Raw genomic sequence first — 24720 nt, 5'->3', positions numbered from 1 at the left:
TACCGCAAGGAAAAACCAGCATTGTGTTTCGAAACATTCAAACTTTGGCTAATTGTTTGCCGATTGTGTATTATATAGTCAGAATTATGGATTGTAATAGGTAAAGTGTGTGTACAGGATATAGTATAGTCACAGTGGACGGATTGTGACAGTTAATCTAGATAAATGTAACAGTCGAAAATAGCGGAGCTGCTTGCTTATGTAACGAATAATTATGTTTCTTCGCTTGCTTGCTAGGTACATGTAAATATACCGTATGTTGCAAAGTTTCCGTGGTGTAGCGGTTATCACATCTGCCTAACACGCAGAAGGCCCCCGGTTCGATCCCGGGCGGAAACATTTTTTTTTATTTTTTTATTAATCTTTAGAGTTTTTAGTCTTAAGATTTTAATACCAATCATTGTGATGAATGGTATTTTTTTTCAAATTGAAGGTCTATTTTGGATTTTTATGAAGCCTAAATTAGATTCATCTGACCATACTTATAAACACAATCTTTACGAAAATTACACTTAAACCTGGGTGCCTCTGCACCTATGTACCAAATTCCATACAAGTGTATCAAAATATAATGTTTATATTGACTTACCTTTAAGCCACTCTGCATAATAGGCAAAGTTCGTGTTTACAATCAGACCAAATTGAATCTCGATGATTTAGTTATGGGCTTTTAAACCTCCCATCAGCCCGCGCCCCGGTAATTATATTAAAGTGTACAGACACGGTACGTAACGAATAGGTAGGTAGTACAAAATAACAACCAAATAACATAGACATAGAAAACGTTTATTTGTAGTAAGGTAGGTTACCCTTGAGAGCAAGTAGCAAAATCCAGAAGAGGAAAAAAGCTGATTCATATTCGGGATTCCGGTTTTTGGGCATTTGTGGTACCTGAATAGCCCTTTCTTTTAGTTGGCTTTTACAATCTGCGCGGGAGGACAAGCAGCCCGCACTTACTTTTTTCTTTAGGCCCCAGACTAGCAGTGCCTAATGACCAACAAAGTTACAAGACTGCGTACGCTAGTATCCTTTTTTATACTGTGACTGCGTAGGGGCTCCTGATGCTGGGACGCCTATAATGTTTTGCTGAATTGCCACAATGTAGTCACGCCACTCTGATCTTAAGAATCGAAGGCTAGTGCGGGTCGTAGTGAACAAATTACTGTACTGTTGAATAAAAGTACATTATTTTCTATGCTTATTTTTGTAGATGATGCTCTTATGGTGGTAGGTACCTACTCATAAAATTTGGAATTAGCATCATGAAATTCCTATTGTGTCCAGGATACCAGCTTGGACAACTTTCAAACGATTGTTGACTAATAAGTAGTTATTAGGAGGCCAGACATTGGCATAGTGCCACATAATTTGGGCAGGGTTAGACCCATCTCATCAACAGTCCTGTTTGCCAATTCCAATTAGCATAAAAGTCTCTAATAGAGGTATTTAAAGTAGATAGAATTGTCTGTATGAATAAACTAACTAACTCAATTTTTCCCAGTTTAAGAAAGTCTTGAAGTAGTTACTCCACTATCAGTGTTCCTGCAAATGAGAGACTTGTGGTTCCCAGAGCGTTTCGATGATGCGACCACGCTGTCATTACAATTTTTCAAATTTTAACAAAGACGAGAATTAGTTCTCCTACTAATTCCATTGTTTTACTATCTGACTTTAAATATAATTAATCTGTACTGTGTTCATGTCAATTTTATGAATTGAATATTATGATTTTGGAAACGATTCCTTCCTCAAGAAAATTGACGGATCGTAATGACAGCGCGGCCGCAGTGCTCGAAATGATCTGAGAGCAACCAATTTACTGGCAGTTTTTTAGGCTGTGTTATGTACGAGTATAGTAAATAGGTACTAGAAGAATAATCTTCCTAGATGTTTTCGGGCTTCAGAAGAACCCTATTAAAAACATCGATATATCGGGCTATCATCAAACGATATTAGATTTGAACTACAACGAAAAGGGGATTCCCCTGACGCTTGTCTTTGGTCGGTTTACTTTTTCGCTGGATATGTGCGTTTATGTCGAAGACTTCCCGCAGCTTCATCAACATTATACAATTTTGTCTTGTCGTAAAAGTGCGATAGTGAAAACTGCCTGTGTAAAACATCCTATTTCCTTTGCAATCTACAATGCTCCCCAATCTGCAACCTTCGCTGCAACAGAAAGGGAAGTAAGTAATACTATAAAAATGTGCACCTCTTTTTTGTTCAGTTGCTGCGAGATGTAGTCAGCAAATTATTGCTTCATAAACAAAAAAATAACACTTTGTTTTTCTTGTATGAATTAAAATAAATTATATTTGCGGTTTTGAAATATCTCGAAAATTGTTGATCCTATATCTAGTTCTAACTAATTTTCTCTTATATTTATAACATTTTTTTCAGCAGCTGTTTACTAGTTCGGATATGTATATTTAACTTGGATACCAATATGGATATTTAAATTGAAGATTTTTTTTATATCTTCAATATAATAAATATTGTATTACCCACTTACCTATAAAATAATTTCCGAGCCATGAGCCATGGATGGAGAGTAGGTTAGACTCCTTATTTTTTTGACGTGTACCTACTTTCGTTTTTCCTATTTAGCTAAGAAACCATAAAAGTAGACACGTCAAGTAAGGTACGAAAGTTCATAAAATTAATTTCATTTACTGCAAATTCTCAATGACTAGAACAAAAGTAAGTACGTAGTTATGGTACAACAAAAGTAAGTAGGTACTTAATATAAGAAATATTCGCGTGAAAAGATATCAGAATAATATCGGTAAATCATTGAAAAATCCTTTATTTGCCAGGGTCAGAATCCGTCGTGCGTGTACGATTGTGAAATTCGGCGTAAAAAAAATAAACAACCGAGTATTTTATGGAAATTTGGCATCCAGTGAGTATGAAATCTAACAGAATAGCCACATAGTTCTTTTTATTTATTTTTACAAACTAGGTAAATATTGCATGGAAAATAGGGGAAGATCTTAGTTACTTACTCTGCATTTTCATTTTATATATAATTAAACATAATAGGCAAAAACAAAAAATAATAATAATTAGTAATTACGAAAAATTATTGTATTGGATGGAAAATCATTTTATCCATCAACACAAAGGAAGAAGGTACTAGAATACGTAAGAATACTTAGAGAATAGGAGAAGGATGTTTGACACGGTGACCATAATTGAAAACTTTCAAACTCATTTCGATGTCAAATTTTCTTGACAACAGCGACGCCCTCACCGGGACATAATATAAGTTTGATCCTCTGTACAATTAACTACATGTAAAATTATCCTACAAAGATATTGTCTCCAATTGAAAAAGTCCAATGTATCGATTACTTCGATTTTTTTCAATCATGAGTGTGAAATCTTAAAAAAAAACTGCAAAAAAAAAACAATTGAAAATGAACTTCGATTGCGTGAGAATCGTGCTCTTTATGACTGCGCGTTTGTGTTGACGCTTCTGTGTATTTTTAAACTCTATGCTATCCAGTGTACTGAGTTCGGCCCTTCCGCTTGGCTAAATTTCCCGTATTGAACAAAATAGGTCCCGTTTTCATACCTAATGTGGAATTTGTTTGTTTTTCTGCTCCATTGAATTGTTTTCATTGAAGTTTTGTGGATTGTTGCTAGGAATAACCTCCTCGATGTTTTTCTTATTTTAATCGATAATTGAATAGCGTTTTCTTAAATGTAAACCCTGTATATTCTATTTGAATACTCAGTAGCATAATTTATAATATATTATTGAGGAATCATCGAGATATCTATCGATTATGCATGCACCCATCAAAAACTGCTTTACTCGGTAATAGCATAGTATGTATGGCACCGAAAATTTACAACAAAATTCCAAATCAATATAAAAGCTTAAATTTAAATCTATTTAAAAAGCACCTCAAGTATTTATTAACTGATAAATGTTATTATACTTTAAATGATTTCTTTAATGATAGACTCGGATAGAATTTAGGGCTAGTATAGTACATTATAGTTCATTATAGTTTGTTTTGGATTTGTAGTGGATAGCATGCTCCTCTTTATTTAATTATATTTGCATACCTATATTCGGTAAAACGTGTAGGTCTAATTCATTTTGACTATTTGTACTCATGTTTTTGGCAAATAAATGTTTTCTTTCTTTCTTTCTTTCTTTCTTTCTTTCTTTCTTTCTTTCTTTCTTTCTATAATAATCGTATTTTTTAATAAGTACCTACTACTTACCTAACTAGATTTTGCCCGCCTCATGAAGAAACGCGGCGCCGCCGGGGCGGCGTGAAGTTCCCACAGGAAATATATCCTATGCCCTTCTTCGTACTCCTAAATAATAGGTACAAAATTTTATTTAGATTGGTATTATACCAATAATTAAAACAAATAAAACAAACTTACCTTCTTTCGCATTTATATTAGTTAGAATAGGATTATATTATTCTTTACAAGCTAGGTTAAAAGGTCGCGACATCACTTACAAATATCGTATTTAGACAAAGTTCCACAAAACTTGCCTACGAATAAGCTAATCTCATGTCTTCAGCCAATTATAAAGCACCCTATCACACCATCATGTTTGTCAAATGTCCTAGAATATAGTAGTTAACGTTAACCCACTGACCCATGTCAACAAAAGTCCATATGACATATGTTTTCACAGCAGAAATTACGTCTGGACACGCAACACGCGATTATCCCATAAATTCTTCACAATACATTAAAAACTACTAAACAACCATAGCATAAAAACAATCCTAACAAAACTTGAAGGAACTCACAGTGTGTAAAGACGTTCGGTGTGTTTTTTTTAGTCTATGACGCTGACGTCAACTAATTCGAGTAGGTGGCCGTGTGACCTTGCGTGGTGAAAATGTGTTAGCCCAAAATAACTTAATAAACGGGTTATCAGTTACTTCCTAGCCTTAGAATGTCGTGTGTATTTTATGACTATAGTCGTTGAGAAATGCAGTCACATTCTTGTACAGGAATTCCTGGAGTTAGCTATGCAGTTTACAAGTGGGACACGCCACTGGTCTACTTATCAGTAACTACTATTTAATGTACTTAACCATCGTGCTTGGTACAGTCCGGGGCAGTGGTCCAACTGCTTCGTCCAACTAGTTGGACCACGGGCCTTAGTGTAACATCGAATGATTCCTGTGTAACTAATTTTTGATCATCTATACATATGTACGAGTATCTATTGTATATAAAAACTGTAAATGGTCAATGTCTATATCTCTACATGGGAGATACAGACAAATAAATATGGTCCCATGAGATGGCCATCTCATGGGACCAATAGAAGCCAAAAATTTTTTAAAAATTATTTTTGTCTGTCAGTATTATTGTTCGCGCATCACGCAAAAAATACTAGTTAGAATTTGATGTAGTTTACGCTGTTGTATAACTGATGGTCTAACTTTAAATCTGGTACAGGTTTCATCAAGATACGTGGCTTAGAACCCGAGATATTGACAATAATAAATTATAGGTGATGCCGCAGGCGAAAGCTAGATTATTTATAAATCAAAATATATGTATACATCGATAGGTCTTCTAAATTCGTTGTATATAGTCCAGCCAACGCAACGTAACACAAAAACAAAACAAATCTTTTCAATTCGTTGCCAACAATTCCGATAAAATATAAAACATTCGGAACACTTTACGAGCTAAATCATGTACGATAACTCACCCCAACAATTGGTGCACATTTTATCGATAAAATGTATCGATAGAAGATTTCGATATCGACCTCGTATATATATCGGGCAGTAACAAGGAATGCAACACGATTGCAACTGTTAGATACTTGTATCAGTAAGTAGTTACTTGATATTCGGATTTCGTTCCACGTGACTGAGTTGGGGTGACGTTTGGTTGTGGTCCAAATCACAGGTTGCCTATTTTTAAAGTAATAAGATTTTACTTTTTACCATGAAGCTGTAGATAATATTAGAGTCCGCACTGCAAAGAACCTTTTGATGCAAGGTATATTACTATCTCTTTCATCCGTTGCCCGACCTCTCTTTCTTATGTATTACGACATAGCTTTAACATCATTATAACTTTACATCTAGTTATATAATTAATATCTGCGCCCCGGGGCTTCGCTCCCGTTGGAATTTTGGGACAAAAAGTATGTGTTATTCCAGGTTACATTCTACTCGAATCGGTCCAGTAGGTTTTGTATGTATATATGCAACAAACATACATATATACACATATACATCCTCACAAACTTTTGCATTTATAATATTAGTACAATACTACTGTGATTACTTACAAATAATCAAATTTGATTATAAATTGTATTCTTACTTATTTCAGCTGAAAAAAAACTTCCACTGGAAGTTTGCTTTCAGAAAAAAACTCATGCTTTTAACATTAAGCCCTTTGTGCCACATTGGTAAATAAATCAATCAATGTATAGTTAAATAGAAACACGTGATTACGTTCATGGCTTGCGCCAAAGCTCGTGAGGTCGGTTATAACACAAGTTAGGGGAATAGAGGAAATTTTACACGAATGAAGAATATATGCCGCAATAAATTTTCTTTACAAGTCTAATAAAAATTACTAATTTAAAACGTAATTTTTTGGTCAACTTGAACTATATATATATACCTACCTACCTACAAAAAATGCCTATGCTTAAGGCATTTTGTGTAGGTAGGTAAAGAATTAGTAATTGATAATTATGTTTTTACTAGGCAGGAAACTTAAAAAAATTCGACAGCACTCAACGGCTCACTTTAGGCACTAAGCCACGTGTCCGATGGTCACGAACATAAAAACGGGCACAAACCTATAAAAACTGCAGACAAATATCACATGTACAAAAATGCTCGCGCTGGTAATCGAACCCAGTACCTCTTGATAGCGTACGGGCGTAGCGGGAATAGTGACTACGTCACGGAATTATCAGACGAAGTCGTAGTATGAAAACCCTTAGCTGCTGCGAAAAGCATAAAATTCAATAAAGTCTCATTCACCCACAAACCTATCAGGTCACGATAAATCCACGTCAAGGTCGTACGTGAGCGCATTACTGCTTCAGCCGATACATGGGCCCAATGTGATTTGTGTGAGAACGCCTTTATGGCAAAGAGTAACTATATAATTTAGAGAAGAAAGGTTGACGCGCGAAGTAGACGTCGATTACGAAAGTAAATACATAAAATTGACTAAACATATTTGCATGAATTTGCATGCATATTATGATTAGATCACTTAATTAATTAAGTAGGTTAAGTTTACAATTTATATAGGTACTTGTTATCTAAACCATGGCCATTGTCTTAGCATTTCATATCACCAATTGACAATACATATAAGATTTGTAAATTTATATGAAATTTTAACAACTGAGTATTTTAAGTGTGTTAAATGGTACATAAATAAAACAATACTCTTGCTTATAAGCATCATTAAAATTTATTGCAATAACACCAAATAGCATAACATAAAAAGCTTGTTAGTAAACTAAAAAATCATAAAATCGTTTTAACATAACGAATCCATTAAACATAATGTTATCATTTTAAGATAAAATACATTTCTAAAATATGTCTCCTCTGTTCGATTTTTGTTCTTTGTCATTTTAGTGTCCGTGGGGCATTCCCGCCACTCTCTGACGTAGTAAAACGTTATCATTCTATATTTTCTTCTCAGATACAAATTGTTTCTGACATTACATCTTTGAGATCAACCAATAAAACAGATTCATTGTTATCATAAATCACTCACAATTTTATATAGGTACATTTTATTTAAAAAAAGATTTTCCGTTTCATAATTACTTGAGAGTTTAGATGAAGAAGTACTTCTAACATCTAGCTTATCTTTAACTGAAATGTTTGGTTTTCTATTACTTACAGTGATACTTAGTGAATTTGTCTTCAATACAATAATATCCAATTCAACAATAATAAAGGTTGGCTTTTCAAATTTTCCAAGATATAAAATTAAATAAAACATCTCAAAGACCTGGTAATTTTACTTCATAATAAAAGTTTTTTCCATTCTCTGTGCTTATAAATAGTATTGTTATGTCAAGGATAAAAACTGATTACGATAATCTATTAAGATTCCAATTAATTTTGTTTTTTTTCTGTTACTATAATTTAAATAATAACATTCTCATCAAGTGGTGTTTTTATTTGATAAAAAAATCATTTTAAAACATTGAAACATTGTTTCCTTGTTAACAAAAAATACACACATACATGGTATATTTATACATATATATCTACTTCTTTTATTTGTCAGAAATAAGTCCAAGACTAGACCAAACACGTCTTCAAGTGGAAGGTCTTGCTAATATCCACCTTGCCATAGTTTGGTTAGGTGACATTAAAATATTTTGGAGAGGCGACGCTGTTGCTCAACCTCTATAACCCTTTATCGCCTTGTACGATAACCGCGGGAGGAAATGGGGTGGTGCTATTTTAGGCCGGACACCACACGACACTTATTTGTTTGTTCGCAAACTTACTTTTGCGAAACGAAATATAATCAAATTCGTAACTTATAACTATTATCTTACTTTACTGGTTATTCTCTTCCATTAAAATTGTCATTAACCATTCTCTGTGCTTCATATGTTTTTTCTTGATTCAAAGACGAATTAAATAAATTAACACTTAGTGAATGTGTCTCCATCAATAATAATACGATATACAATACAATACAACAATGATAAATTTACATTACAATACCTTACATATTTTCAGCATTCCATATTTAATTTAAGTCCATTTTGTATATTTTTCATACGCACGTAGCATAATAATATTCCAAGATATAAAAATAAAACATCTCAAAGACCTGGTAATTTTACTTCAATATTTTCACTCATTTTTGTAATAAAATTATTTTTTCCATTCTCTGCGTTTACAAATTATTTTTTGTTACATCATGGATAATAAATTTATTAAGGATTAAATTATTTCCATATAATAATTTTCCAAGATATATTTAAATTTAAATGAAATTCTCAAAGACCTAGTAATTTTACTTCACTATTTTGTGTTCTCAATTCTGTAATAAAATTATTTTTTCCATTCTCTGCGCTTACAAATTTATTGTTCATATATCAAGGATAAAAATCGCTTGATTGAAAACTTTTAAGGAAACTCCTATGCAATATTTTTTTCTCTGCAATGTATTATATCCATTGTTTTAAACCTTTTAATTTTCCTGATACAACGAACCATTTACACACGATTCTCATCAACTGGTGATTTTATTTAAAAAATTAATTCAGTAAATAGAATATTTTGCCCATTTTCTGTACTATACAAATATTATTTTCTTGCATCAGTGGGTTTCAACTTTGAACTAAAAATACACATTTACTTATATACATTTATATATCTACCTCTTGTATTCTTATTCTTATAAGTCCACTGTTGGACTTAAAACCTCTCCCAATGAGAGGCCTTGCTAGTAATCACCTTGTCATAGTTTGGTGATCGCAGTAATTGGTGTGAAATTATTATATAGAGAACGCTGCTGCCCATTCCCTGATATTCCCTTAGTCGCCTCTTACGACATCCACGGGAGGATATGGAGTGATCCTATTCTAGGGCGGGAACCACACGCCACGACTGTAGGTACGCCATTACTGAGCGTTTATTTTCGTTCGCCACTTTTTAATAAAAAAAGCATGAAAATAAAAATGACACATGCAAAGTAACACAGAAATGTTATAGCAATATTGAGTTAGTCAGCTGTGTAATTAGTTAGATAGGTGCGTTCCCGCACTACATTTACCATAATTCATAGCATGATGTCATCCAGAATATAACTCCTCCAGTTAAAAACATTAATAATCCATTCTTCGTTTTTGTGGAACATATTCAATGTCTAAGTGATTATTCGCTGATTCTGCTTTATTATGTCGAGGTTTACCGTTATCATCATTAGAAAAAACGTCTTTTTTATAAGTCTTTTTTATAGCTCCAGTTTTTGACTTCGCAAAATCTTCCTGCGAGTCTGCATCTATTGAATTCTCTTTCTTGTTGAACATTAATTGATGTCTGAAGTTTTTAAGTGCTCTTTCTCCCAATATCTCTTCACCTGAGCAATTGTCATTTAGATTTATCATTGCTTTTGCACGACGCCTTGGTTTTTCTTCGTCATTATTTTTCTTATCTTCATCAGAGCTATTAGTACTATTTATCTTTGCTATAGCACGACGCATTGGTTTTTCTTCATCATTGTCTTTCTTGTCTTCATCAGAGATATTATTTCTATTTATCATGGCTTTTGCTCGACGCCGCCGCGGTTTCTCTTCTTCTTGTTCACATTTTTCAATGCCATCAAGTAATTCTGACAACTCTTCTTTTTTTTCGGCTTCTTCTTCGCTTTCTTCTTTTGTCGCATTTTGTAACATTCTAGGTTTAATTAATAGTTTATCATACACCAAGTAGGCAACTTTACCTTTCTTTCTCTCTTCCTTTAGTTCGGGTAACCAAAGTCTTCTTTTCTCCACAATATCTTTAGGAAAGTCTTCTGACACAAAAACGTTCCTAAATCTTTTTTTATTTCTCAAAACTTCGTTCCTTTTCCATTTGTGAACAAAAGTAACCACAACTGGCCTCGGTTTAGTGGAGTTTTTGTTCCTTTTTCCAACTCGATAAACATTATTTATGTCAATACACAAAACAGACATTTTTAAATCCTCGCATATCTTTCGTCTTACAGCTTCTAAAAGTTCACTAATACAGGTTTCCTTTTCTTCCAATCCGAAAATAATAACGTTATTCCTTTTAGTTTCCCGCTCAAGGTAACCAATTTTCTTTTCCAGAGTTTCAATTTCTGCTTTTAATTCTTGATTCTCTTTTCGAAGCGGTTTTAATTTTGCTTCTAATTTTATTGATATATTTGTTGTTAGAGAATAAGTTTGTTCCATTGTCTGTTTCTTGAATTCTAACTTCATTCTTTCAAAAAGTTTATCAAATCGTTCGGACATCTCCATTTTAGACATATTTTTTTTAAATGGTAGTTTTCAAAGAAATAACAAGCAACACTGACTTGGAAGCAACGACCTTGATAACAACTGCTATAAGTCAATCGTACCTACACGTACGTAATCTTATAATAAAAATTATACCTTCTGGAATGGAATCTTCTATATAACACAGTGAATTATTTTTCAAACGTATGAACACACAACATTAACGTAATAAACACACTCAATAATTAACTCATACATTTCATATTTTTCTTATTAATTTGAAGGAAACTATGTTAAAATTAATAAAATAAGCGCCTGTATATACCGACGCGTGCGCACATTCTTTGCAGTACAGTTACTGTCAGAATCGCAGTGATATTTTTTATTGATTTATTTATACAAAATTTATTTATGATCAATAAAATTTTGTATATTGTTATATAATTTGTGCAATAAAATACTTATTATTGTATTGTGTTGTTACTTTTAAATGTCATCATCCTGAGACAAACCATTACGTCTGAAGTGGCTGGCATGATAATGGTAGCAAGAGCGCCGTGGATATTAGAGCTGCATGACTCCCTAAACGACGAGCACTTTTGCTAAATGAAAATACATAGTAACTATTAATAGCAGCCCGTATACAGTATCCACACAGATACCTACAATGACTGTACAATTTGCTACTATTCACAAAGGTAAGGCGGCCCATCCTAGTAGGTACGAGTCTTTGCGAAGATGGATAATCAGAAGATTTTGAATTTGGAAGATTGGCAGTCTAGGCATTTTATTTGCTGTAAACAATATACTTCATTACAGTTACTTACTTTATCATATTTATTACATTATCAATTTAATAATCTATCAAAAAATATCAACCTATTAACTACATATATTCCTTAATATCTATAAACATTTGTTATGTACCTACCTTACAATATATATAAAATTCTTCCGTTACTGAGTGACTAACTGATTGACAGACGACATACAGCCGAAACCACTGCGCGTAGGAAGCTGAAATTTGGCCGGTAGGTTCCCTGGGGGGAAGTGTAGGTGAGCGGTGAAGCTAAGAGAGGATTTTTGGATTTATATGAAAATTCTAAGTACACCGTTGAAGTTAGTGACTTTAATTTTGGATTTTTGTTGCTTACGACAAATTAATGAATACGTGTTTCAATTTTTTCTGAAAATTAACCCTCAACCCCTTCAAAAGGTGAAAGATTGCATGGGACATAATACAATTTTCAAGATATAAAAAGCTGAAAATTGGTAAACATAGGTAAGTAAGTACTCTTTGAAGTAAAAAAAAAAATAAAATTTTCAAGATTTTTCGAAAATACCATCAGTTATGGGACAAATAGAATCCAAAACTATTTTGTTTTTGTCTGTCTGTATGTTTGATCGCGCATCACGCAAAAACTGTTGAATGGAATTTGATGCAATTTTCACAGTTGTATAGCATATATTGTCTAATTTAAAATCTGGTGTAGGTTTTGTCGCGATACATTGCTTAAAACCCGAGATATTGACAAAAATACGTTAGCGGACACACGTAATAAAGGCGGGCGAAGCCGCGGGCAAAAGCTAGTTTCATTTTAATTTATTATTGTATGGTACTTATGTATGTAAAATAAATAAATAATCTAAAAGTATTTTTCTTCGTAGGTGTACTTATTTACTAATTCCTAACACTGCCATCTGTGAGTTTTAGTTCAAACGACATAGTGTTGTTGTTTCTACGAAGCACGAAATCTATCGCCTATCTCTGACAGACGGAATAATGTATGAACATTGCGTAGTTTGTATAAGTGCTTTTACTTACTGCAATGAAAAACCAGCAATGCATGCCGAAACTGTCAAGTTTGTCGGACTGTTTCGCGATAATGTGTAGCCGGCATCTAAAATAAAACAATTTTGTATTTAAGAAAAAATCGAAACAAAATAAAACACAATTAATAAATTGTAATCTGGTAAGGTTTGTCTTTGTACCTGAGTAATGAGTATGTTTTTGAACTACAAATGCCAAATGTCAATGTCATAATTATTTAATATTCACATTTTTGAACGGATACTTAGTATTGCCCATACTAGTTTTCGAAATATCCCGCAATATTATGTTGATATTAGAAAGTCGAGTACGCTAGGCAGTCCTTACAAAAAGATGATAATGTTTTTCGGTTTGGTAGTTAACGTGCCTCGTTGTTTATAATTAGTTTCAATCTCAAATATCTATAATGCAGTAACTGATGGCACATAAAATACAATAGTTTCAACAGTTTACCCTTCACCTGTTCAACGACTTCACACAAAAATAATCACATTTAATGTACCGTAGGAAAGTAAAAGAAGAACAAACGCCAAGTTATCTCCTGCAATATTAGTAAAGCATGCACAACTGGCAATACAGAGTATGACGTTCGTAGACTATCGATTTATACTCACCTCAGTTCGCAGATTGGTTTGTTTGCTGAATTCCTACGTAAACAGTCGTTGCTTCAGAATTTAATCAATATTATTATCACACTCGACTGTGCTTACGTGCTATTTACCGCTAAATTCGATTATCGTCGCGCATAAAATTCTCATTTCATTTGAGTACTAGTAGCCGGTTTAGTGGATTAGCTGTAAAAAAGTTGTTATTTTATTTCGATTTTAGTCCAATTTTTAAACATGAATATGCTATATTTACCTCTTCTAGCCACGTTAAGTGTTTGTGGTTTATTTGTGACCGCATATGAAGTGGATACTTACGATTTTCTTATGCCTAATGTTTGGCCCCACAAGGTAAGTAAATAAAATATTTTAAAATTGCTGTAATACATAGGTACATATCTAATTGTTTAATTTGCACATAGTTAATCCTAATGAGTATTAATCTAATAGTATTATTTTATTGAATACCTACCTTTCCTTTATGGTTTTCTTTTATTGTATTATTTATAATTGGCCATAATATTATATTTTTATTTATTTATTATTATTTATAAAACGTCTTATAACAATAGGTATTTGCTTAACTCGGTACATTTTTTAAATAATTTATTATAGTTTAATTACAGTCGAATAAAAACCAAATGCATAGTTATTTATCTTGCGATTTATAGCCTAAATTAGATTTATGACTGTAAGCACTATAATAATAATTGTTGATGTTCCTCTTGACATTACCATAGTAGGTAATGGATAATTAAATTTGGGTAAAGATTGTGTTGAATGATAGAAAACATAGGACATACATGTATTAAATAAACAATTCTATGATTTAAATATTCAGTCCTATGTGACATGTGGATATAATTTTGTGTATTCAAACTGTAAAAGTATCAACCAACCTTGAGCTTTATATTTATTGAAACATTTTTATTAGGTAAGTACTTGAATGACATATTGACTTTTATAGCTTTTATGCAAATATTATAGTTTGTGAAAGTACAACTACCTATTACACATTCTGTGCAAATTAAGTGTACATATTAATATGATAGACACCCCAGAACAAGAAGGTTGGAGCAATTTAGATGCAACGGATAAGAACTGGAGGAATTATGCAATGGATACGGATAGATGGTGAACTAGAGGAGATGCTATTGTCCCGGCAGTGGGAGACCACAGGCTAATAAAAAAAAAGTATTTTATAGATTTGGGTGTAGCTTCATGAAAAGGCTTTAAAATAGGTAAAGAAAGAAAGAAAGGTAAAATTTGCCTAAATTTGAAAATAGGTAAAATTTGCCTAAATTTTGCTTAATAAACTTGATAAGTAATATATGTTGATAAAGAAAAAGTATTTTCATAAATAATGGTAAGCTGATTACTGGACACCACTTTTGTATTATCACATTGACGTTAGCTGTAGAGTGTTTGATTGGATGATATATTTTATTGGGTGAAGATTAGATTTAGAACAATATTTACTAACCACAACCTATAAATCCCAGATTTCTTCATTCATATTTATGTAAATTTCAAGAAGTTAAGATCTTGTATGAATTGAAAGAGTGCATTAGTAGCTTTGAAGATTTTGAGCTTAGGCTCAATAGAATGGCTATGAAATTTGGTTACATTTAAATAATTACTTAACTTGTATAAAATCTGGTCCTAATTTCTTTATCTGAGTTATTTCAGAATACTATATTTCTAAATATCTTGCAGTGAGAACTATGTGGTTGAGATGATTATTAGGGCTGTCCACAAGAGAAAACAGAGAGATGTGAAGGGAATTTTGTCCTTAAATTTTGAATTCAATTGGAGTTCTTACATGCAAATACAAAATTCAATTGGTTTTAAACATATTTCCTTTTGTCTCTGCTCTAGGGCAGTCTTCGCCTATTGTATTTCCAAATAAGTGAACATTTTATGACGAAATTTATTTCAAGTAAGTAATTTATTATTGTATTTGTTTTAGGATGAGGCTTACTTATGTACCCCAATAAGAATTTCACCAATCAACAGCTATTACATAGGTAAGGTTGTTGGATTTCGTATGTTTTTTTTATTACTATTGGCAAACAATCTTATGTTTGAAAGCATTTTATTGCCCAAACGGAAATAAAGTTTTTGATATTAAAAATTTACTGCCATTACTTTGAGCGTACTTGGCCTTGGTTAAGACATTGAATTTTGCATTACTAGTCTTCGGTGTGCGTAGTGCATTTTGCTATTTACATCCCACCATCAAGTCGATTCGCGGAAAGACGTAGCTAACCAATCACAGTGCGCCATTGTGACGCAACGACGGGCAAACCGTAACGTGATTGGTTTGCTGTGTCTCACTTCGAATCGACTAGATAGACATGAAATGCAAAACTTTACACAATAATGGCTACAATAGAAGACAATATTATTAAAATTTTAAACTTTAAAATTCTTTTTGTATGTAATAATGTCCAGACAAAAATACCTATTTGTCATATTCGTACCAATAGATTTCATGGATAAATTCAATCAAAGCATTAGAAATAAAGAATTAATCTTTTTAATCAGTATTCACATTATAAATTTATGTTAATACATATTATATCTATTATTTCTTCATTTTAAAAAGTTGCCTTACTTCCTTTTATTAATCCAAACTAAGGTCATATGAGATGAGACCACACAAATTTTGGAATAACCTCGCAAGGTGTTCATATCAGAAAAAATAACAAGATTTGAGCATAAAGTTTTATATCTGTGGATTTGAGTATATTTTTAAATATTTTTAAATTTCCGAACCTTACATACTCTCGCATATAGAATTTGTATGGCCATATTTGAAACGTATATTTTTGAATTTGAATATTTTTTGTTAGGCTATTTCAAATATGGCTTATAATAAAATAAGTTTTCGCAATTTTTTTTTTTGACTAATAATTCATTGCGTATGATTTATGGTATGATTCTATAGCGACATAATCTATTACCAGAGTGCTTGTCGCTAAGCCTTTATGGACATTTTCTCCAACATAAATATTTTATGCTCAATTTCAGTGGGATTTAAACCGAATGCGACGATGCATACAGCCCACCATATGCTGCTATATGGCTGCTCGCAACCAGGGTCTAATGAGTCAGTCTGGTATGTATTTATTTATGTCTTTAGTAGGTACAGGTAGCATAGTATATAATTTCCCGCCTGGCCTTGGCAGAAATGGCAAACCCATGAAGTGCTCAAGGATTCACAATCGTATGACAACGGATGCGAAGTGGAGACGAAAATCTAGGAACGTGGACCAAGGCTCCAACGCTCAACATCTGAGAAGAAACCGACTCTCAGATGAGAGACAGAGAGCGTAAGAACTCCTTACCTCCTGTTGATAACAATGCCGCCCATATTCCCTTATCCCGGCTTCACACTGTCGTCGAGCAATTTGCCAAACTTTGGCAGCTTCAGTATACATTACTGGTTTTTCATTGCGGTAAATAAAAGCAGTCATAACAACTACGCAATGTTCACGCATTCATGTTGACATGTGTCTGCGTTCGGCGACGATGTGGAGATGACCTTACATATCCGTCCGGGTCCGGGTTGCCGGACCTTACACATACGGTCATGTTTTCACCGAGCAATAAACGCAACGTCCTCATACGTTCCCGAACACATGGCGCTAATCTTGCTTATGGAACAGTGTGCATAACGCTTTTGTTTAATACATTTTGCACTAAAGTTCATTTTTGTAGACATTTTGGGTTACGGTTTGGTAATGTTGATCCTTCGCAGATTTTGCGAGATGAAACAAACGTCCAAACCTACGTATAATTTATCCACTCAATGGAAGTTCTCGTTTGCAGTAATCTATTGAGTAATTATGTAAATCTACCTACTATACGAATATGTAGGTGATAACAATCCGACGGTGCTGAAGTTGCGGGCATCGATAAACCTAAGTGCATTTTGAAATTGCACTCACATTCATATTTCCATGAAATATCCTCTTCGAGATAGATATTTTTGGGAAGCATTTCTAAAAAATCGAAACGATACACTGGTTTATCTAATGCCGGACTCAGATGCCGACGAGAATGAATGAACATTGCGTAGTTGGTATGAGATGTTTTATTTACCGCAATTAAAAACAACCAATGTATGCCGAATCCGCCAAAACTCGGCGAACTGAACAGCGATAATGTATAGCCGGCATAACGGTACTTTGTAATACACGTGTCGTATTTAATTTATCGGCTGGCCTCACATCCTAGGCCATCTCGATAATGAGCGGATTTTATATGCAAATTAGTACTTCCCCGGTTATAATTTTAAATAACTATTCTGATGACAAAGATTTCTCAGATTTACCTGGGCCTTGTTTGTGTATGTTATAAACATAATAGGCTAGTTGACAAGGTCAGAAAATTATAAAAAAATATGAATAATCTAGATAAAATAGATATATGTATTTAGGATCATTTTGATAATTCATAGACTGTAACAATCCAGCTGGATCTAAATAGGTATGAAGATTTAAAGTAGGTAGGAAAGTCCATTTTCAAAAAGTATGAAATTATAAAAATAAATTTAACCATCATAAAAAACAAAATTTTAAAAAAAATTTTTATTAGGAAGTCATCACCATAAACGTAATATTTAATGTAGCTGTCGAACGACTGTGTCGAACGACTGTGGTCTTAGCGAACATTTTAGCACGTTGTGACGTCACTCTTTCGTGGAGTGTTTGGACGAGTACAAAAATGTGTGAATTTATTTTTGTCATATCTTTTAAATCATTGTCATTATCACGGTATTTCTTTCACTGGTGTTTCTATTATAAGGGCCTTCGAATAGTCATTAAAACAAAAAAAAAATTCAACTAGCCTTATTGTTGAGTTAGTATCCCATAACAAAAGTCTCGAGTATAACTCAAGCTGTTTATCCTCCATGTACAAGACTCGTATTTATTTATTCTCCTCTCTCATCTGAATGTGTTTTGTCTCGTTCACGGCTGTGGCGTCTCGAACTCCGGACTTTTTACTGCCCAAACTAAACTAAATGGTGCCTATTCGGTCTTAGTATGCTAAAATGGCTTATATAACTTTCTGAAACATCGATGATTTTTTTTCTTACGGACAAATGAGTGAGCTCTTCAGCTTGCATTGTTCTAATTGCTAATAAAAAAGACATCTTACCTCTGTACTACATGGCATTCAACGTTGTGGAAAATGAATGGCCATTTTATAGTACAATGGGATATAGGTATTACGCAAATATCCTCGTAAGACATCCATGGGAGGATTTGGAGTGGTTTATAGGTCGGAACGACACTCCATATACATGGAACGCTGGTCGTATATTGCTTCGCCATATATATTACATATCGCAGCTAGTTGAAAATAAATTATTATACCTGCTATCTATCGCTAAACACAGACAAATGTCGACGGAATAGAAGTTACATTGCACAGTTTGAATGTTGAACATTTTTTAACGAAATAATAAAAGCAGCAATGTATATCGAAACCGCCAATAGCCGGCGTAAAAGATTTTGTGACGATTGCAGGAGCTGTGGAGAAATGCAGAGCAATGATATCGACAATTTGTACAACACGGCCAGCCCGTGCCGTTCTGGATCTCAGGTTAGTTTTTATTATTTACTAGCTTTCCCCCGCGACTTCGCCCGCGTTTAATTATATTCATTTTTGAAAAAAAATCTACCCTATGTTTTAACGTTAGTCTTTAACTATACGTATACCAAATTTCATCAAAATAAGTCCAGCGGTTTAGCCGTGAAAGCGGAACAGACAGGCTTTCGCATTTATAATATTAGTGAACATGGATATGGATTAAAAAATATTATTTTCTCCTAATTTTCAGATAGTATATGCCTGGGCCCGCGACGCTCCCAGTCTGCAGCTCCCAGAGGAAGTCGGTTTCCTCATCGGGAAGGACTCTCCCATCAAATACCTGGTTCTTCAAGTGCACTATATGCACAAATTCCCTGGTAAGAACCATAAATACATTTTTTTTTAATGAATGAAAAATTATTTGTTCCAGTAAACAACAATCATGTTAGTAGAAATTATTGAACATGTTATATATATACAAATTATTGAATAATTTGTATAAAATATATGAATATTAGCGTTTTTCACGCGGTATCGCCTGCGTAAATTTCATAAATTATTTTTCCGGGAGGTAACAAACAAACTTACTTTTTCACATTTATAATATTCGTAGGATTTTAGTTCTACTTTGTTACAATAACCCTTGTTTTTGTTTACAAATCGTTCTCCAGGTCCAAACAATGATCTGAAATGTTTTTGTTCGCGGAGCTTGTAGCAAAAAGAAATAAACAGTAAATACTCATGTGTCATAAGATGTGTTTGTATATCATTATTGACACGTTGTGTCATAGTTTACACGTTCCAAGTTCGCTTGTCATTTCTTTGGTTGGCGAAAACAATGAAAATGTTTTAGCAACTCGCACATGCGATCTATCGATAATTGGGTTTAGAAACTTTACGATTACTATATCGAAAATCGGGTAAGATATCGATTGTATCAAATGTCAGGTGATACAACCGGACATTTGACAGTTATGTATACTGTAATAGTATTTTCATTAATATGATATTTTATAAAACTGAATCTAAATCAAATCATTTATTCAGAAATTAGACCTTCACAGGCACTTTTTCACGTCATATTCTAAATTAAATGATGTTTACCAAAGCTACAAACTACTAGCATTTCGGAACGACCACTGCTGAGAAGAAATGCCGAAAGAAACTCATTCAAATAGTGTTGGTCCGTATTATGCCAGAAGGGCTTACCATTTTTTAAATATAAATTTATGTATAATTATTTTTTTAGACTTCATATCACTCGGGAAATGTAGATATTTAAATTTGCATAGATAGAACTAGTACAGAATTAAATAATAACTAAATGATGAAGGCAAGAGCAAACAACGGATGTCTTCTCAACGACCAATCACAGCGCGGCACTAGGGCTGTACCCCATTCGATGCCACGTTAGTGATAGACGTTAGAGTAGATCTTAGTGTTGCGATTTTTTTCCTAAAGCCTAAAAAAAACCTATGTGCTCTTGGCTGGCAATACTGGGAGTTTATAACCCAATCGACCATTCGTTTTGGTATTGCAATGACAAAAAATGTTTTATATAAATTATCATATTAGCTATTTAGTCCTACGATATTTTTGATGTTTTGCATATAACCCATATTCTATATAATGTATGCTTATTCATGGCATATCGTTTTACAGAGGGCCGCACTGATAACTCTGGAGTTTTCCTGAAATATACCAAAACAAGGTTGGTATGATAATCCTTAAAACAATCTATTGTGTGATTCGTATACGTGTTGACCTATATTTATCAGAAAGCGTTGTTACACAACTGATTAAATATCATTTTTTATAATAACATAACATTTTTGGGTTCAACGATTGTGTTTAACACCTTACGTAGGGCAGTCGCTTACGACGTATTATGCGTTTGGCGGGTTTCAACGACTAACATAACGTTAAACATTAATAAACATGTGTTAATGTGTAAACATACAAACGTGTTGTCCCGCCCTAGTATAGGACCACTCCATTATCATCCCATGGATGTCGTATGAGGCGACTAAGGGATACATAGCTTTAAGAGCTGATAGGCAACAATAGTATTCCCGAAGAGGGTTGACGTCAGGCGGGCGGCCGGTCAAAATTTTATTACTTTTATTTTTCCGCGAACCTTGGACTCTAGGCGTCACAGCTTCAAATGCAAACATTATGTATTGCAGAATGTCTCGTCAAGCGGGGGTCATTCTGCTGGGCACGGGCGGGGTCATCGCCCCCCGCAAGCTGGAACACATGGAGACCGCTTGCACCATCAGCGAGGATAAAGTTATACATCCCTTCGCTTTCCGGACTCACACGCACAGCTTGGGTATGTGCAACACACTAAATCTTCTTTTCATACCTACACGGAAAGTGCCTCATACATTTATTATTATTTATTTATTTATTTATTTATTTATTTATTTATTTATTTATTTATTTATTTATTTATTTATTTATTTATTTATTTATTTATTTATTTATTTATTTATTTATTTATTTATTTATTTTACAATCAATTACATTATTTTGCTTTATCGGAGTCAATTAAATAAATATGCTTTATCGGAGTCGGAATCTGAGTCGGAGGAAGGATCAGAAGTGGTGGAATGAGAGAAAATTTTTATTTAAGGACAAATAAAACATTATTTAGTCAAATTTTTTTCATTTTAATTTTCAATTATAAAATAAAACACAAACAATGGAAAAAAAATTGGCATATTTCCAAATAAACAAGAAATTAAAATAAATTAATTTAAACCCAAAGCATATTGCATTATATTATCCGACTTAACGAAGTCGGAGTCGAAGCTCCGTAACATCCCTGATCCTTACAGTTACCCAAGCCTATGCTATTTTACCCTATTTACCCTTTTATGTAGGTATTTACAAATGACTTCCATTAACCTTCGTATCGGTCTTTTCTATAAATCTTAATGCGACTTCTGTGAATTTCTGCTGAACGCACGAAAATATGTCTACCTCACGATTGATCACATTTAATAATTCATCATGTTTAATCCGAATATTGTTTGATTGTAATAATACTAGTTCTTTGTTCGCTTTTCAGGAACCCTATGTCTTTCTCCATACTTCAAAGTACATGTATGTAAAATTTCAAGAAGATTTGTTGAGTAGATAGACCGTGAAGATAAAAAGGAAACAAACTTACATTCGCATTTATAATATTAGTTCCGATCCGGAATAACCAAGTCATATTTCTCGATGAAGGGTTCGAAGCAGAGATGTGTAACGGAAATACTTCCAGTATTTTCTTAGTTTCATCCCAAACAAAACAAAATCCATCTACCAGTTGAAATTGCGCTCTACTCTTTGTGAAGAAACTTGGAATATATTTGAAGTAAACCCATTTGGGATGGGTAGTAAATTTTAATCAATCAATAATCTTTAATTGCCTATTACATGTTAATAATAATAAAAAAAAAAATAGAAAATATATTGGACCGCGAATAATTTTAAATAAAAAAAAAATAATGCTTCTTGTGAGTTTCTAAACAGCCAGTGTGAATTAAAACTCGTGAATCGATTCTTTTCGAATCGTGGCTACAATTCTCTCCTATTTATTGGTCCAGTAAGTATTATAAGAGTGATCTTTGTCCACTATTCCACCGACCGCATCTAGTCCTAACTAATATTATAAATGGGAATGTAAGTTTGTTAGTCACCTCTTCACGCTCTATCTACCTAACCAATCTTCTTGAAAATTTGCACACAAATATAGTTTGAAGTACGGAAAAGGAGACAAGGCACCTTTCATCCCGGAAAAATAACTGCTCCTGGCGAAGCTAGTAGTATAGATAACTGTGTTTAATTCCACTTCCAGGCAAGTTGGTAGCCGGCTATGTGGTCCGGAAGAATCGCAAAGGTGACGTGTGGCAGTTGATCGGCAAGAAGGACCCGCAGAAGCCGCAAATGTTCTATCCGGTGGCCAACGACGCGCCCATAACTAAAGGAGATGTTTTGGCTGCCAGGTGCACTATGAACAATACTCACGACCACGTGGTCAGCATTGGGTACGTCTTTTTTTGTTTATTTATTAGCTTTTGCCCGCGGCTTCGCTTCCGTGGGAATTTTGAGATAAAATATAGCCTATAGGTGAAAGAATTTTTGAAATCGGTTCGGTAGTGTCTGAGATCACTACCGACTCAAACAAACTTTATAATAAAAGTATAGATTAACTTATGCGCGCGGCTTCGCCCGCGTGAATTTCCCACGGGATCATTCATTTCTCCGGGATGAATGGTACCCTATGTCCTTCTCCGTACTTCAAACTACATGTATACAAAATTTCAAGAAGATTGGTTGAATAGTTAAAACGTGAAGAGGTAATAAACAAACTTACTTTCGCATTTATAATACTAGTAGGAACTAGCTGCAAACCGCGGTGTTGTCCACGTAACTATTAAAAAATATTACTTTATAAAGTCACACTTTTTGACCAAATCCTACGGGAATCGTGCACTTTTTTGATAAAAGTACTCTATGTGTCAGCTACCTCAATACCAAATTTCATAAAAACAAGCTCAGCCGTTTGATCGTGAAGAAGTGAGAAACAAAAGAGCGAAAAAAAGTAACACTGTGGCACGAATTTTTATGTTTATAAAGAAGATGTGAATATTTATTTTATTCTCAGGCCAACAAACAAAGACGAGATGTGCAACTTCTACCTAATGTACTGGGTGCAAAATGACACTCCTCTTGATCAGAAGTACTGCTTCTCAGCTGGACCCCCCTACTACTACTGGACCCGCGCCCCGCAGGGGTTCAATGTCATACCAGACTTGGCGGCTAGCACTCCGTAAACAAGGTTATACTGACAGGCTATCAAATTGGACCTCTAAAATATGTTTGACCAAATTTAAATTATGATTATACGGTTTGATTGACAGTTGTTCTAAATAACACAGGCAATTTAAAAAAATCATTAAAAAATATATAGTTTTTCACATTATAATTTTTTTTTCATAGCCATCTATGTATATAACCTGTAATAATGTATTTTTTTAAAGAATGAATTACAATTTATACAACATATAGTTGAAGTACCAAATAACGAAAACTGTTTAAACGGTGAGTAGATGTGAACATACAGACTTTTGCATTGATTATATTATTATGGGTTTCAGTAGTCACATGCCAATCAAAACTTTTGAAGGTTCACTTGAGATTTAGTTAATAATTATTTTTGTTTGTCATATATCTTTAAAGATTGCAACAGACAATTTATCATTATATACACGTATTTATTTATCCCTTACGAGGTAAATACAGTGAAGAGTGGCGACACGTTTTTAGAATTTATTTGTTTTATCATAAGAGTAAAGCGAATTTCCTACCATAAATATCGTAAAACTTTAAATTCTCAAATAGTTGTTCCTTTCTTAGAGATTAATGGATCTGATCTATTAAAGTTTCAAAATAAGTAATAAGTATTAAATGTATGTCAAAATAAAATTATTTCTAATCACAGCAAAAAAAAATATCGGTAGAAATTATATGGAAAAAAGATTAATAATTTAATACATAGATAAATACATGAAACGTAGGTAATTTGATGTCTGTATCGTTGTGCAAATTACAGGAAATATAAAAAAATGCACACTTAGTTTATATGTTTTAAACCTAAGTATTTATTATATCAAATATTGTTGAGGTAGTGTGTGCCACACTCAAAACAAGGAGCC

At 33.4% G+C, this 24720-nt stretch overlaps 2 protein-coding genes, 1 long non-coding RNA gene and 1 other non-coding gene across 4 annotated transcripts; 2 read left to right on the top strand and 2 right to left on the bottom strand.

The window, feature by feature from the left end:
- Nucleotides 1–266: 266 nt before the first annotated feature.
- TRNAV-AAC (transfer RNA valine (anticodon AAC)) lies at nt 267–339 on the top strand. The gene has a single exon. It is a non-coding gene; the product is annotated as a tRNA-Val (tRNA).
- Nucleotides 340–7426: 7087 nt separating this feature from the next.
- Nucleotides 7427–11332, bottom strand: LOC128674768 (synaptonemal complex protein 1-like). Its single transcript, XM_053753651.2, has one exon. It carries the CDS (start codon nt 11003–11005, stop codon nt 9842–9844), a length of 1164 nt encoding a protein of 387 aa, XP_053609626.1. The 5' UTR covers nt 11006–11332; the 3' UTR covers nt 7427–9841.
- Nucleotides 11333–11906: 574 nt separating this feature from the next.
- LOC135309847 (uncharacterized) lies at nt 11907–13516 on the bottom strand. The gene is made up of 3 exons (XR_010370075.1): nt 13421–13516; nt 12801–12876; nt 11907–12015 (listed from the first exon to the last, which is right to left on the bottom strand). It is a non-coding gene; the product is annotated as an uncharacterized LOC135309847 (long non-coding RNA).
- Nucleotides 13385–24516, top strand: Phm (Peptidylglycine-alpha-hydroxylating monooxygenase). The gene is made up of 9 exons (XM_053753665.2): nt 13385–13762; nt 15381–15438; nt 16445–16532; nt 18949–19024; nt 19263–19389; nt 20675–20723; nt 21199–21344; nt 22860–23049; nt 23670–24516. The coding sequence occupies exons 1-9, from the start codon at nt 13649–13651 to the stop codon at nt 23836–23838; spliced, it is 1017 nt and encodes a 338-aa protein (XP_053609640.1). The 5' UTR covers nt 13385–13648; the 3' UTR covers nt 23839–24516.
- The last annotated feature ends 204 nt before the right edge of the window (nt 24517–24720 follow it).

The sequence above is a fragment of the Plodia interpunctella genome, chromosome 2 (assembly GCF_027563975.2).
Source record: "Plodia interpunctella isolate USDA-ARS_2022_Savannah chromosome 2, ilPloInte3.2, whole genome shotgun sequence".
NCBI classification, from domain to species: Eukaryota; Metazoa; Arthropoda; class Insecta; order Lepidoptera; family Pyralidae; genus Plodia; species Plodia interpunctella.
This window is presented reverse-complemented; position numbering and strand designations above follow the sequence as displayed.